The 17,230-nt window shown below is 43.2% G+C and overlaps 1 protein-coding gene across 2 annotated transcripts in view; it reads left to right on the top strand.

The window, feature by feature from the left end:
- Positions 1-17,230, top strand: part of LOC124479106 (nuclear factor of activated T cells 2 interacting protein) — a 105,421-nt gene that overhangs the window by 15,882 nt on the left and 72,309 nt on the right. The window contains exon 2 of one of the 2 annotated variants that reach the window (XM_047037641.1): positions 12,960-13,070. The exons of the other annotated variant lie outside the window; for it this stretch is intronic. Within the exon in view, the coding sequence (XP_046893597.1) occupies positions 12,960-13,070 (111 nt within the window). The remainder of the gene's footprint in view (positions 1-12,959; positions 13,071-17,230) is intronic. 2 annotated transcript variants of the gene reach the window in all.

The following is a 17,230-nucleotide window of genomic DNA, read 5'->3' as shown; positions in this document are numbered from 1 at the left end:
AAAGTGGTTGGTACGTGGTTCGTACGTGGTTCGCAACAAGCACCACTTCGGAGCTGGTCTAGTTTACGAACCAACAAAGAACCGCTTGGGGCGGGGTTACAGTGACCAACAAAACGCTTTGGCCGCCATTGCAAAGTTTTTACAATTCATATTTCAGCTAAACGGTACTTGTAAATCTGAATCTGAATGAAAATGTATCGAGAAGTGGGCAGTGTAGTTGCTGAAAATTTGCTTATTTTATTGATGAAACTGCTCATTTGTAAATTTGCTCCGACTTTTATTATTCTCGATTGTAATGTAAACATTCGGGATGCGAGCGCAATGTGGCTGCAGAAAACCGGCAAATGATAGAATTTTAATGGCAAAAGGACCACACGGATAATACAAATAGTTAAATTTAAAAATACCAAAAAGGTCGGGGAGGACAGCCTTTAAAAGAGAAAGCGATTATCCATTGATCTGTCGCATCAGAATTTTGATTTGGGTCACGAAAGTCTTGAAATTTGAGTGAGAATGTTGCCCGGTACAGACCGCATAGTCGAGTGTCAACCATGTCTTCGTCATGTCACTAAGTTCATAATTTAACAGTTCATAATGTTACAGTTTAACAGTCAATTTTACATTTTAAAAGTCGAGAAGGACAGCTTTCAAGAGATATGGGAATTCTGCTTTTAGCCAGCTGGTCCGATTGTTTTTCAGATTTGTTCAAACTGGCCATGAGTGAGACTGCGTCCCCGTTACACTGTTTTGACGTTAGCCTAAGTCAGACTCGATCACTGGCAGTGTGCACAATGTTGTGATTCACTCAATTTTACACCAGAAACGTTAGGGAGGATTGCCTAATGTAGATACGAGCCTGATGAAGATAGCCAGCATCGGATTTCTTTAACCTGTTGTCCGTGCGGGCCCGCCCGCGGGCCCGAAACACTGCCCCCTCCTCCCCCAGTTACTACGCATTCAAAATTCATAAACATTTTTTTCGACTAGTACACATGTTATACATTGTTGGAAAGCTACGATTCTTGTGCTTTTAGATATGTAAACCATTTCAAGATCGAGTCACAACAACAAGGTCAGTCAACGTCTTAATCCAGTCATCACTTTGTAAATAACACCAAAGCCAAACGTCTCTACTTACCCTCAAAGGTTCAGTGTCGTCCAGGTATGCAAACACGTCGTCAAAACTTGATCTGCTTACATTCCCAAGGGTCCAAAGTATCTAACCATGTAAACTAATTCGTCCAAATACAATGTTTTACATTCATGAATAGCCATTATCTTTTGTTTCATTATGCAAGTTAGCCGATGGAAGAAACAACTTGTTCACATAAAAGTGTTATTTTCTCCGGTTAGCAACGGAGTATTTACGATATGAAGGCACCAAAATGTCCGCTGAACCCTCCCCTTTCGATTGACTAATTCAGAGCTTCCATTGTCTGGCCAAGGTCTTCAACAGCCAATCAGTGCCTCATCTGAATTGTTGGCCGATCACAACCCACCTTCTCTTTCTTTGTTTGAAGCTCAGCCCAATCAAAACCAATTGTGGAAATGACTGACACGTCTTTTAGCCAATCGAATTCTGAAAACAATGATATGGGGGTTTCCAGGGAAGTGAAAACAGGTATAAGCTAAAGTTTCTTGCGTAAAGAAGTTCATATGGTCTGTGCGTCCTGCGCTCTGAAGCAAGTAGGTCATAGAGCGAATTGACGCAGTTGGATATAATCGCAAAGAAGACGCAGAAATCAAAGTATTCTCTCACAGAAGTTCTGGAAGAACTTACAGGACGTGAAAGTGATTTATCAGATAATTTATCCGAGGTCAATACTGATCAATCGGACTATGATTCAGAGGCCGAAGATTTCTTTCTGGAAGGAGGAGATATTATACTTGATAAGTAAGTTTCGTTTTATATTATAAAACATATTTTACTGTATATTCCTCACAAATAAGCTTTAGTTTGAAATTCAAAGATAAAATGTTGCCGTGTGTTTGTAATCATTTGTTGTTTTTTCTTTGTCGCTGAGTGAGATACTAATAGAGCTACTTTGGAGTTGTAAAAACAAAGTTTTATACCATAATAATAGGTGACTCCATTGGTATATCTTGTTTAGTGAAACATGGAACTAAGAAACAACAAACACACGTCAACATTTTTTTTGTAACTTTGTATGCATGCGTGCTGTTGTTTCACTGAATCAGATCAGATAGCTCAATGTGTCATGGAATAACATTGTTTTACATAGCCAAAGCCCACATTATTTTTTCTAGCACCAGAAAAACTATGTGTGTATATATAGTATAGTATGTGTTACATTTAGTGGCTAAATGACTAAATGTATGTGTGTCTCTCTGTTTCAAAGTGTGAACTGAATCTGGGGGAGGTGTGTGTGTCCCTTTGTTTTCAAGGTGTGAACTGAGTCTGTGGGGGTGGGGGTGTCATTGTGTGAACTGCTGATGTTTGAGGCAGTAACCTGTGAGAAGTAGAATACAGCAAATATGGGAATGGTTTGTAACTGATTTGGTTTGTTTATTTTGTCATTATAGGAAAACATCTGATGAGGACTACGAGCCGGACATTCCTGCTCAAGTCAGCAAGCGGTCTCATACAGCAGCAGGACAGGAGGACAACAGCAGCTCATCCAGCGATGAGCCTCAAACTGTCCAGAGAGGGTCTGCCAGCAGGAGAAGGCCAAGAGGAAGGGGAAGAGGAAGGGGGAGAGGAAGGGGGAGAGGCAGCAGCAGAACCAAGGCTGGAGCATCAACGAGCCCATCTGGAGAGAGATGGAATGATGTTGACATTCCTGACATAACTCCAGCTCAACCTACTTTCAGGCCAACAAACCCACCTGGACCCCAGCTAATTCGGACAGCAACTTACACAGCCCTGCAGCTTTTCCAATTTTTTTGGACAAACTCCGTTTTACAGACAATCCTTCAAAACACCAATGAGTTTGGCTCGACTCACCACTCCACACCCACTCACCCCTGGATTGACCTGACATTGCAGGACATGTTTACCTTCATGTCCATGGTCATCTACATGGGTCTAGTGAAATGCTCTGCACTTGCTGATTACTGGCGAAAGGACAATCTGCACAGCTTCCCTTTCCCAAAAAAGGTGATGACCGGGATGAAGTTCCTCCGAATCATCCGATCCCTTCATCTCAGTAGCATGGCGGACGATGCTGCTAATGAGCAGAGGAGAGGCACAGCAGCCTTCAACCGCCTTTGCAAGATCAATCCACTTTACCAGGAGATAAGAGAAGCCTGCAAAAGGAACTATCACCCAGGCCAGGATATTGCCATTGACGAGAGGATGGTTGCCTCCAAAGCACGCACCGGCCTAAAACAATACATGAAAAATAAGCCTGTTTGCTGGGGATACAAACTGTTTGTTCTGGCAGACTCGAAAAACGGATACACATGGGACTTTTTTGTGTATGAAGGAAAGCTCCAGGGAAACACTGGCAAGGGACTCAGCTATGAGTCAGTGATGGAGCTAATGGACACACAGTTACTGGGCACCGGGTACAAGCTCTTTGTTGACAATTTTTACACAAGTCCCACCCTTTTCCGAGACCTCCTTCAGAAGAGGATCTGGGCATGCGGAACCATCCGGACAAACAGAATTGGATTCCCGAAAAAAAAAGAAAACAGTCTGGACTCTAAATCTTCCCGCGGCAGCATTCGCTGGATAAGGAAAGACTCCCTCCTCTTTATCCAGTGGCGAGACACAAGGGACGTCTTCCTGTGTTCAACACTCCACACAGCACATGCACAGGACACAGTGCAGAGGAGGGTCAAAGATGCAGATCAGCACTGGGTACTGAAAGACATCCCAATTCCGCCAGTGGTAAAGGACTACAACCAGTGCATGGGTGGAGTGGACCTTTCTGATGCACTCATAGGGTATTATAAAGTACTCCACAAGACCCAGAGATGGTACAAGACCTTCTTCTATCATTTCATGGACATTAGGATTGTAAACGCCTTCCTCCTTCACAAAGACATTGCAAAAGGAAAAGGACAGGTACCTCTGACCCAGAAGGCCTTCAGAGAGACCCTTGTTGTTGAGCTGGCAAAGTTGGGGTCTGACCTCTCACCCGGTCCCTCATCTTCCATCGTGCCTCAACCCACAGCTAGTCACAGGCCAGTGCATATCAGTGGAGACAGCACCGCTGGTCGGCTGAAGTGCAGGCACTGTGGTGTAAAGACACCAGTGAAGTGCTCAACCTGTGATGTGGCCTTGTGCTTTGTCCCCAAACGTGACTGCTACAATGACTGGCATGTTGCCCAAAACATTCTGTGAAATTGTTTGTAAATAATTAGTGTCACAATTCACTGTATGTAAATAGTTTGGTGTGTCTTATATAAACTGCTTTTCCACAATAGCACTTGTTTTGAGTCTTTTATATGCACAAAGTTTTGTTTCAAGAAGGTAAAAAGCACTCTAATGCTTCAGTTACTCTGTTTCAGCAACACTAATGGTGAATCTGAATATGGGATATGATAGCCCTAAGTGTCACCTTTCATTAGAGCCCAAACCTATGACTGTAGGTGAAATAGTTCAAAAGTTGTAGCTTTTTTATGCTAGGTATGTGGCCATGGTTACCCAGGGTCCTTGGAGTCTCCAAAGGGCACTTATAGAAAACGCCTGGAGGTACCCTTAGAAAAACATGTGTATAACATTCCTTTTTACATGGTATTATATTCAACTTTTGAGTTGAATTGGGTAAGGGTTCAAGCTGTGGTCCAAAGTTGTCTTCCAGCTAATACCTACCACCTCTAGGCCTCTACAGGCCTCTGTTTACAAAACAAAATCCAGGCGGAATTAGAAACTTTCAATTTCCTTGTGTTCAAGCCTCTATTACTCAACACCAGTAGGACTGACAGGGGTCCTGACATCAGGGGAAATAACTTCAGAGTATCAGCTTTCAAAAGAGACCATTTACATGCATGTACTCCAAATGGTTCAAGAACAGCTTTCAATTTACTTTGGGCATGCTGTTTAGGCGTTTTTAGGCACATTTAACAGTCTCCAGAACAGGTTAACCAAGCCTGTTTAATTCGTCATTTGCCTGAGAAAGCGACCTCCGTTAGCCAGGCTAGTTTTGGCTGATCACTTGGTCAGGCTATTTAAGGGTAGGCCTATCGGAGTCAAGTGAATTTTGTGCATAGACAAGTGAAACGTAAATGTATTTGTCCAAAGGCCAAGAGCCTCAAAGTTAATATCAAGCCCTGCAATCCAGTGGCCAGAGATATATGATGACCTGATCGACACTCCAAGTGTAATAGACCGGGGAGAAGTTTGTCTTTTACAACCGAAATGCGCAGTTGAGACTGCTTGACAGTTGTGTGACGTAGGGTGATAATTGGTCTGTACAAATTGCGAGTTGAACAAACACGTCGGATGCGCCGTGTTTGGATGCCGATATAGGTTTGCAAAACCATGAGCAACAACAGCAACGAAACGTCCGCGATTGTTAATATTGTGTTTGGCGCTACCGCACTAGCGTTGCTTGGAAATATGAGACGTATACAGTGACGTAATGACGTGGCTCTGTGGTGGCTCTCGCCCGTGGAAAAGCAAACCGGTTCTTAGTAAGCTCCATTCTTGAACCAGCTCCGAACTGGCTCTAGCATCAGCTCCAAACTAGCTCCCGGTTCACTTTGGTGGAAAGGGGGTACAAGTGGATCATATATCGCACTTACAACAGACAGGATCCCACGCCTAGTCACAGGCTTTTCAGGTATCTTCATATGGAATTTGGAAACTATCTGAGTTTGTGCACCACTGGACACCCAGAGCACGCTCCATGGGAAGAATATTGTGGCTTAGGCCCAAGTCTTTGATCTCCTTCAGGTATTGTCAATAGGACAGTCTTACTAGAGCTGATTCACTTAGTCAGTTGAAAGCCTCCCTTGGCACACAATGCTCTCAAATCTCCCACAATTTCAACTGCCTGAGTCTCAGTAGGAACTGACTTTAGGCAGTCGTCCACATAAAAATTGTGGAGAACTGTGTCAACTGCTATTTGGCTAGCTGTTCCCCTGTTGTGTTCGGCTGTTTTCCTCAAGGCATAAGATGCACAACTCGGTGAAGATGTAGCACCAAAAAGATGAACCATCATTCTAAACTCTTCCATCTCTTCACTCAGATTGCCATCTGGCCACCACAAGAAACGAAGGAGATCTGCATCTTTCTCGGGAACCTTTACTTGGTAAAACATAGCCTTGACATCCGCCATCAACGCCACCGACTCCTGTCGGAACCTGATCAGAACACCAATAAGCTCGTTAGTAAGATTCGGACCCTGCAATAACTGTTAATTCAGAGAGACTCCTCTGTATGATACTGTACAGTCAAAGACTATGCGAATCTTGTTATTCTTGGGGTGGTACACTCCATGGTGAGGAATGTACCACACCTTGCCATCATCACGCAACAGTTGTTCCGTGGGGACCTTGACTGCATAGCTATTCTCAATGATGTCCTTCATGAATGCCTTAGTCCTCATGGAAGCTCTCAGGTCCTTTCAATTTCCTATTCAGGCTGATGGCACGCTGTTCTGCTATGCAACGATTGTTTGGCATTTTCCTTGTCTCATCTTTCAGTGGCAAACTTATGCAGTAATGCCCATCTTCCAGTTTAGCTGAACTCTCCACCAGAGTCATGAACTTGTGGTCCTCTTGTGACAATTCTTCTTTCTCTTCACAGTCACGCTCTGGGAAGTCCGCATTATACTGCTGTCGTAACAACTCTTCAATTTCTACAACTGAAAGACGATTGATTGTGTGGCTCTCATTGGTGTCACTCTTCATCTGTAAACCTCTTATCGGTCCATTTACTACCCAACCTAGGGCCGTTCGGACTGCATAGGGACCATTTCTTTCACTGTGTATAACCTGGCATGGCTCCATTGCCTTTGGGACATTGGTGCCAATGAGCAGACCCACTTCAGCGTCGATATGAGCTAGTAACACATCTTTCAGGTAAGACCACTTTGCAATGTCTTCCTGCTTGGGAATGTTATCCTTATGAACTGGAATGAAGCTGTGGGTGAATACCTTGGGCAGGTCTATGTAAGTATCCTCTTCCACACCACACATCTCTAAGTCTGTCAAAACAAGCGTCTTCAAAGTCTTACCATCATCTGCTTTGCTACAGCCCTTGGTGTTGAGCAGAATCTGTGTTCGTCTACCTCTGAGATTCAGCTTTCTTCCGAGATCTTCTGTGCAGAAGCTTGCCGTGCTGCCAGGATCCATAAACGCATATGTTTCCACATATCTATCACTCATCTTTGACTTCACCTTAACAGGCAAAACAGCTAATGCACATTTTTCTCCGGACCCAGTGTAGGCACATGCTTCTTTACGCAGAGAGACGCATGCATTGGAGATTTCCTTGCTCTCGGAGCCATCTTATTCCTGCTTGTCAGCAGACACACTGTCATCTTTCTTGACAATGTGCAACAAGTCAGGATGTCTTTGTGAACATGTTTGACACTTTGCTCTCTTTTTGCAGTGTCCTGGGGACAGACATCCAAAGCATAATCCTTTGGATTTGAATAAATCCAATCTTTCCTTGAATGGTGAATCCTTTAACTTCCTTCACTCTGCTAAAGTGTGGTTGTTGTGACAATAAACACAGGGTTTCTGTGAAGCAATAGTAGCCTTTTTAATTGTCACCTGTTGTTCCCTTTCTTCTTGTGGAGCTACAACTTCTGTAGCAAAGCTGCTGCTTCCCTTGTGGACACCTTTCTTGAACTTCTGATATTTTCTATCCCTTTCTTCCTTCATTCCATGAGATCCGGACAAGTTTCCAAATAGGGGTTCCATGGCAATTTTTGCCTGGCGGTCAATGAAGTTAACCAGTTCAGAGAATCTTGCACGTCCTCTCCCCTTCTCTTGAATGTCAAAAGCTGTCACTCTCCATTTCTCGAGCAATTTATAAGGAAGCTTAGACAGAACAGTCCTCATATTATTTGGATTGTTCATCTCCTCCATGAACTCTAAATCACCCATTGTGTTCTTGCAGCCAGTCAGGAACAACGCATAACTATTGAGAGCTTTGCCATCTTCCATCCTGATGACCTGCCAATTCAACGCCTTCTCTATGTAGGCATTAGCGATTTTAAGCTCAACACAACTATAGATGATGACTCATGGGAAGATATCTGTACGGCGTGTCACAAGGGGGTTAGTAGTCAGATGTGGAAAGAATTTGACTGGAAGGTGAAGATAAGATTCTTTAGGACTCCTCTGAAAGTGTCAATGTTTAAGGATAATGCTACTAACAAATGTTGGAGAAATTGTGGTATGGTTGGGGACCATACACACATTCTAGGACTGTCCCATGATACAGACATTCTGGAAAGACATCAAGGAAGAGTTGGAAAAAATCTTTGAGACTGATGATTCCCCTGGACCCTTCATTTTTTTTTTTACTGGAAAAGACACAAGAAGAACTGTTTACTAACGACCAGTGCTATATGTTACACATTTTGTTGATGAATGCAAAAAAAATTATTGCTATTAACTGGATGAAGCCTAGCCCTCCTACAATAACTCAATGGATATAAAAAGTCAGACAGGTCCATACAATGGAAAATATGACGGCTATCCTTCAACTAAAAGTACCTATATTCATACGAAGATGGACACCTGCCATTCTTTACCTGACTCAATAATATCGATCTGTCCAGCGTGTGATGTATCTCTGGAAAATTATTCTACCTGTATGTAGCCAACTGTACTGTCTGTGGTGACTGAAGCCCAACCTTAAGGTGACTTTGGTTTTGTTTGGTGTGTTTTTTTGTTTTTGTTTTAAATTTTATGACTAATTTTATGTTTGATATTGTAATGCAAAAAAAATGCCTGCAATGTTCATCATGGGCAATAAAGTAAAAAAAAAAAAAAGAATTTGTTGGAACCACATATTCAATTATGACATTAAAGATGATAAACAAAGTCATTATGAAAATATAAAAATACCAAAACATATCCTATTGTAATAAGTGATAAAACTAGGGCTGTCGAAGTTAACGCGATAATAATGCGTAATCTCACTTAGATGCAATTTAAAAAAATGGTGCCGTTAACGCAGCTTGCTGTTGTGAGTCGGAACTGCACCTCTTTTCAGAAATAGCGGGTTAGCAAATCCTGCTTTATATTGTCCAAGGTTTTAAAAGCTGTCTTTGGTGAAATGGTTCGAGCAAATGAATAATTGTGTTGAACTTCACAGGGATCTTCTCATAGACAAACATCAGCCATGCCCGTCAACTGTTTGGTTCCTTTGGAAGACTATGAAAAGTGTCAGCTTTCCCTGTACAGCCTGGAACACTGCATTTACGACCATAGTCCATTTTCAATATTATTGCAAAACTTCCAAACTTTCTTCTTTGTAATTCCCGCTGACGTAAACCGAGCAGCGCGCAGCAAATTTTTTGGTGTGACAAAGGTACAGACTAGAGCCAAAAAAGGTGTAGCCACCGTTGTGACGTTACAACGGTGGCTTTTTGGAAACCACCCGTTTTACAGCAGCAGTTTCAAATTGTGAGATTTGCGTAGGAAAGAGGTTCACTGTATGTCCATTTTACCCACCGAACTGTCATTATTCAACTATGACAAAGTAAACTCGGCTTTGCAGTCAATGACCCTTTTTGTATACTTTACTTACAGTTCAGTGCAGTATAATTGGTTGCCGTGATTATTAAATGCTACAGGGATAATAAATGACCATTTCAAATCATACAAACTGTAAGTCTCTCTGGATAAGAGGGTCTGCTGCAAATTACTAAAATGACGCATTATTTTAATGCGGGAATCTTTCTATTAAAATAGTATCTGCCAGACGTGTAATCTTGGATGGTTTAGATTAGCGGTGCACTGATCCGATATTAAGATCGGATATCGGCCCCGATATTGACCAAATAGGTGGATCGGGGATCGCAAAAATTAACAGATCCACAGGCCGATCATTTTTTTTTTTTTCGCAGCACGTCATTCGTCAGCAGCATGTGTCGCATGCTGGAAGAGTTGTATGATGTTGTATCTTCTCCCAGTGTCATTGGGGTGTGCTTGCCTTCGACGAGCACAAACCATTGTTCTCTTTCATATATATGTATTATTAGTATTTCCACACATCTAAGGATCCCTCAATATTTGGACTACATGGACAAGTGTCAAAATGTTCGTATTGGTCCTGATTGAGTTGCTTGTATTTTTATTTACGTTCCATTGCACGGTTTAGGCTTGAATTAAGTTTTTGTGGCAAAAAGTGCCTTGTGTTGCTCAAGGGAACTCAGTGCTAGCTTAACGTCACAATGTCAGCATACATTAGCATCGACAGATAGATACAACGTTCTAGTAAGACAGACAGCGATATCAGCGAGCCCTCAGCATTAGCACCGTAGCTAAAAGTCTAGGAAAGTTTAGGTTACTTTTCGCTGGGTACCTACGAACATGTCTTAACCCTTTACTGCCTTAGCCAAAATTCTGAACATTCCATATGCTGTTGAAATATGATATTCATATTAATATTTTATGAATTTTCATATTAAATTCACCTTAACTCTTTATACCATATTGAAGTGGAGAACTAGAGGATTTTTATGATGTGAATAAATATTTGATCACTTAAGGCAAATCATATTTTATCAAGGTGATTTCAGGCAGCCATTTTTAACAAAAACTTCTCCATCCACCATACCTCATCAGACAGCTTAATTTTTTACCACTTTAATTACAAGATGGAGAAATACTTTGTGTAAGTGGAATATCCACAAATCTGTGGGCAATGTAGAACGGAAGACAGATTAGAAATATCATATTTTGATTCATTCTAGTGACTAGTGGAAACATGGGGGAAACCGGAATTTCCCTCCCCCAAAAGTAGCTAGCGCTATGGCTGGATACTCCTCGATAACTAAAAAAACTTTAGACTGTCTTCCACAATCGACCTAATTGGCCAAACAAGGCATGTACATTTAGTTTATAGTTTACATAATCTAGCTAGTTCATGTTGTTTTTCCAAGTTTCACAGCAATTTGCTAAAATCGAGGCTAAACAGTGCTACTACTGTCATAGCTGCCTGTCAAAAACAGGCAAGCCGGACACGTAATTCTTTGCTCAAATAACTCACGTCACTCCCACAAACAAATTCTTTGTAAGTAAAAAGTCTCTTCCACATGGTGGAAAGAAGGTATAAGGTGGAAGGTATACAGTTTATTATTAATTCAACAACGGTATCGGTATCGGGTATCGACAGATACACAAAGCCCAGGCATTGGTATCAGTATCGGGACTGAAAAAGTTGGATCGGTGCATCCCTGGTTTAGATGCACTAAGATATATATGAGAATATGATAAATGTTTGCTGTGGTCGTATTCAGGCCAGGGAAATGTTGAGCAAACACCCGTTGAAATGAACGAATGACTCGAAGAAAGATTCTTTCATTTTACTGAACGCGATTCAAAGAACCGAGTCAGTAAAATGATCCGAACTTCCCATCACTATTCTATTGTACGTAGGATATACCCTCAAAATCAGATTGCATTGTGGGTAAGAATAAGTGAAAACATGTAAGGAACGAGATGTAGTGAATTAATTCGGACACCACTATAAAATGGCTGACAACCTAAATAGTGCATTATATTGTGGATGGGGAATGGTCACCCCAGTAAAGTTTAATAAAATCTATCCTAATATTCCGGATATTTGCAGTATTTAGAAGAAAAAGGAACACTATTCTATTGTGTTTGGGAATGCTCAAATGTACAATCATTTTGGGAGAGTGTGGTGGGGGCCATTTCCCAGATGGTGGGTAGGAATGTTCCCCTACATGCAAAACTTTGTATCATGGGTATATACCCTGGAAATGTGGTTGTCAATTCTACACAATCAGTACTGATTGATTTTGGACTTCTCCAAGCTCAAAGACTTCAATCACTCTTTTCTGGAGAACTATCCAAATGCCCTCTGTAAAGTTATGGTTGAAGGAGATTGCAACATACCTTGCATTGGAAAGACTTACATATATTGGGAAGAGAAAACAAAGAAAGTTTGATAAAGTATGGAAACCTTTTTTGGAATTTTTGGAGGATGAGTATGTTGTATTGACTTGACTATCATCACTACTGCTGCCCTTTCTTTCTTATTTACTTATTGTTTTGTGTTATTTAATATTTTTTTCGTCTTTTGATTGTCTTGTTGTATAGTACACTTATACTCTATTTTCTACTGTTGTGGTCATTGGTATTCGTGTACTTTGTGTAAGGTGTGAAAAACCCAATAATGTATTGTAAAATAAAGAATTACCGTATTTCTTCGATTAAATGCCGCCCTCAAATAAACGTCTTTCATCAACACCAAGTTCGCGTGCTACAGATATGTTGCTGCTGGTGAGTGCTTTCTGCATAGCTCTCTGTTTGAAAGCATAAGTGCAAGAATGTTTCGGCATGCTGCTTCTGATTTCTGCACAATGTAGACACGCGGCTTCAATTTTACACTAGGCTTTGTGTTTGACCTCCTTGTCTATTCTTTGTCTATGGCCGCACTGCAGCTGCAATTCTCTAAATCTGTCTAATTAAACGCTGCCCTCGAATAAACGCTGCACCAAAAATGATAATTGTGTAATAAACGCTGCAGCGTTAATTCGAAGAGATAAAGCTCTTTGAGTTTGTTTTCTGAAATAATCAAAAATCCAATGGAAAAATACCACATGCTTTTTTTTGGGGGGGGGGGAACCAGGGTTGAGAAAGAACTATAAGGGTGTTGAACATGCCCTTCATGTTTTCGATGTTTCCCTGCTCCAGTACACCTGAAAAAAAAAAAAATGTGGGTGCTGCTAGAGGACCAGGGTTGAGAGCTTATAGCCTGTTTGCGTAAGTGTAAATTCCTGCTGACTAGCTAACATGAATGTCATTGGTTGTGACATGTTGGCATTCCCCATCTGCAGATTTCTGACAGTGACAGCGATGTGGAAGTGCCTGTCTCTGTTAAGCCCCAACCCAAACGACGTCGCATTGATCCATCATCTATTTCCTCTGTGTCTGTTTACTCAAACAAGGTGAGTTGTCACCAAGTCAATTCCCAATGCATTCAGGGCTTTAGACCGCGACCAAATGGTTGCACATTTTGAGACCGTGTATTTTATACAACTACTCGCATGTGCGGCCTGCAAAGTAGACATTAAAAAAAAATCCAAGTTGAAAAAACGAGGGAGCGAGTCTGCCAGAGTTGGCAAATTTGTCCGTGAGTGATTATTAAACTGCGAGGGTAACGTCATCAACACTTGTGTGTCTTGCTCGGGTGTCTCCCAAAGGGAGTGATTGACGGGTAATATTAATCTAAAATCTGCATTCAAGTTAAGAATATAAAGAGGAAGTTTAATTGGTTGTGTGACGTTGGAACGGTCACAGTATCAGCTCACTGCAGGCACATACTACTGCAATTAGCGAGCATTTTGGAGAGAAATTAAAACATGTTGCGCCACATCAGTAATTTGAATTCATACAAATGCTCTTGTTGAGTTGGAAAAATGGGAGTTCGGCAAACCTCTCCCTTTTGGCACACAGCCTTGTGTATCGTTTATTCAAATAGGCCTACAAAGACGATACATTTTGAACAGAAAACATAGATAGCTACCCACAACATAGCCCAGACCTCACTGCGCCCTTAAAGGTCACATGACATGAAAACTTCATTTTAGGAGGTTATTTAACATTAATATGAGTTCCCCTAGCCTTTGGTCCCCCAGTGGCTAGAATTTTCAATAGGTGTAAACCAAGCCCTGGGTGTTCTTCTTTGCCTTTGACAAAATTAAGGCTCAATTGCTCTGTTTGAAAATCTCCCTCTAGTGACGTAGATAGGAGCAAGGTTACGTCCCCTCTCTCTGCTTTGCCCGCCCAGATCATCTGGCCCGCCCATGAGAAACTGAGCTACCACCGTGCAAGGGCGAGTGCGATATCGTTTTTTCCTGGAGAGACATCATGGCACGTCACCTCGCTGGCGGGAAAGGAGCCTGAGCTGGTGCGCGAGGTAGAGAGTTTCCGGCTAGATATAGTCGGCCTCGACGCACAGCATAGGCTCTGGAACAAGTCTCCTTGAGAGGGGCTGGACTCTCTTCCACTCTGGAGTTGCCCTTGGTGAGAGTTGTCGAGCTGGGGTGGGAATACTGGTTTCCCCTCGGTTCCGCGCCTGTACATTGGGGTTCACCCCGGTGGACGAGAGGGTGGCCTCCCTCCGCCTTCAGGTGGGGGTACGGGTCCTCACTGTCGTTTGTGCTTATGCACCAAACGGCAGCTCAGAGTACCCACCCTTTTTGAAGTCTCTGGGGGGGGGAGCTGGAAAGCGCTCCTCCCGGGGATTCCCTCATCCTCCTGGGGGACTTCAATGCTCATGTGGGCAATGACAGTGAGACCTGGAGGGGTGTGATTGGGAGGAGCGGCCCCCCCGATCTGAACCCGAGTGGTGTTTTGTTGTTGGACTTCTGTGGTAGACACGGCTTGTCCATAACGAACACCATGTTCAAGCATAAGGGTGTCCATATGTGCACCTGGCACCAGGACACCCGAGGTCTCAGTTCGATGATCGACTTTGTAGTCGTGTCATCGGACTTGGGGCTGCATGTCTTGGACACTCGGGTGAGGAGAGGGGCGGAGCTGTCAACTGATCACCACCTGGTGGTGAGTTGGCTTCGATGGTGGGGGAGGACGCCGGTCAGGCCTGGCAGGCCCAAACGTAATGTGAGGGTCTGCTGGGAACGGCTGGCGGAACCCTCTGTCAGAAGGAGCTTCAACTCCCACCTCCGGGAGAGCTTCGATCATGTCTCGGGGGGGGGCCGGGGACATTGAGTCCGAATGGGCCATGTTCCGGGCCTCCATTGTTGAAGCGGCTGACTGGAGCTGCGGCCGCAAGGCGGTCGGTGCATGTCGCGGCGGTAACCCTCGGACCCGGTGGTGGACTCCGGAGGTGAGGGATGCCGTCAAGCTGAAGAAGGAGGCTTATCGGACTTTATTGGCTGGTAGGACTCCAGAGGCAGCTGATGTGTACCGGCAGGCCAAGCGGAACGCAGCTTTGGCGGTCGCGGAGGCAAAAACCCGGGCATGGGAGGAGTTTGGCGGGGCCATGGAGAATGACTTCCGAACGGCTTCAAAAAGGTTCTGGACCACCATCCGGCGGCTAAGGAGGGGGAAGCAGTGCTCTGTCAACACTCTATACGGTGGGGATGGTGCGCTGCTGACCACCCCCAACTCAGGTACTAAAACCACATCTCTGTTACGCTATTCCCTGCATACAGACTGCTCATCAGATGCTCCGAACCGGTTTTGAAGCAGGTGGCTGATCACTAGAATTGTGTAGGCTACTGGTTGACACTGCACTGTGTCTTGTCGAGCTTATATTGTCCTGTTGCACACATTTGCACTGTAAAAATGTGTATTTCTTATTTAGTCCTATGTAATCTCATGTATTTCTGTGTTGTTTCATGCAGCACCATGGTTCTGGATGAATGCTGTTTCGTTTAAACATAAATGTAAAATCACCTGATATGAAAATGGACAAAATTACAAATCCCTGCTCGCTTTTATTCATTTATTGAAACTGAACAACTTAAAAATAATAATAAAATAAATCAACATCTGCAGATGACATAAGTTTTGTTCCAGTTATATCTGCAACCAAATGAAGTAGGCTAAAGTTCCCTTTAAGAGGTTTCACAAGTAGTGCTGTTTTTGGTGGCCCGTTTTAAAGGTCACATGACATGCTGTTTTTGGATGCTTTTATATAGGCCTTAGTGGTCCCCTAATACTGTATCTGAAGTCTCTTTCCCGAAATTCAGCCTTGGTGCTTAATTACAGACACTACGAGCAGTCCCACAATGAGCTTTCCTCAAGATGCACTGTTTCTGTGTCTGTAGCTTTAAATGCTAACGAGGAGGAGATAGGCGGCAACATGCTATGTTTACAATGGATGTATCGCAGTGGCTCATAGCCCCGTTGCTGTAAGATGCCTCAAATTTGCCCATTCTCATCTGATCACCCTGGTGCCCCAGAGGTGCCCACTCATATTCATTTCAATGAGGGTAAAGGTGGATATTGCGCACACCATAACACCAACAGCAGAACGGTTATCCAAATAACAAAGAAGTGTACAACACTAACAAAGAAGTCACACTCGCGTTGCATCATGTGTATTCACGCACATACTTGATGTTATCTACCTTTACATTACCGACACTAACTCAGCTGTTAGCTGCAGAGCTAATGTTACAGCCACATTCAAAGGGTAGCAAGCAAGGTAACCATATACAGCAAACCATTGCGACCCAAATGATATGAAAAAGGGTGTTTGCAAATATACAATTTCCCTATCATTATTATTTATTTGTACAGAATAATTCGTTCTAATTGTCATCAGGAATAATATACGCCACCACAGCTGCCCTGTTAATGCATGCACAGTCTGTGTTTGATGTGATGCTAGTTCGGGAGTTCGATACTTAGTGCCAACTTTTTGGGCCTTTTTTTGAGCGCGAAAGTTTTTTGAGCTTTATGTAATATAAACACAACCACTTTTTAATTGGTAAAACCTAGTCCCAGCTCCCAATGGCCAGTCCGCTACTGCGGGGCTGTGCCGCGGTGGTGGATTTTCAAGTCATATCATTTTTAATTCTCGTGCTGTCAGGGGGTGCTGCAGCACTCCTACTTCCCACGGCAATGCATATGTATGTCTTTAATTAAACAAGTTTGAAGCATGATTCGTACCCAATGTTTGGTTGGACTTGGACCTCTGTTGACGTGTCTGGCTCTGGCACACGCGTTCTTTTAGTACCTTTCTGAAGCCAGGCTAGCATAACGACTTACAAACTCCAAAACTCAACACACTTTTTTAGTTTCTTGGTTTTCAGCAGTGAAAAATCTGTTGCGCACCTACGCAGGCATCAGAAACATCAGAAACACAGAAACACAAGGCATTTTTCGAACTAGCGTCCGTGGAGAAGCGAACTTCTGATAGGTGGGCCGACTGCTTGCCGTGATTCCTCAAGATCTGAAGTAATTCACGGTAGTGTAGTTTATGTATTGTTAGGGTCATTACCAATCTCTCTGACACTGACGCTTTCTCTGTCAGTGGTAGTCGGGCCGGGCCGGCTACATGCGAGAGAAGTAGCGCTACGCAAGCAAAGGTGCCAGTGCGGTGTACCCGTGAGTACCGGCCCACTTCGAGACT

The sequence above is a fragment of the Hypomesus transpacificus genome, chromosome 17, assembly GCF_021917145.1.
Source record: "Hypomesus transpacificus isolate Combined female chromosome 17, fHypTra1, whole genome shotgun sequence".
Lineage (NCBI taxonomy): Eukaryota > Metazoa > Chordata > Actinopteri > Osmeriformes > Osmeridae > Hypomesus > Hypomesus transpacificus.
Note: the sequence above shows the minus strand (reverse complement) of the source record. Positions and strands in the feature narration are given on the sequence as shown.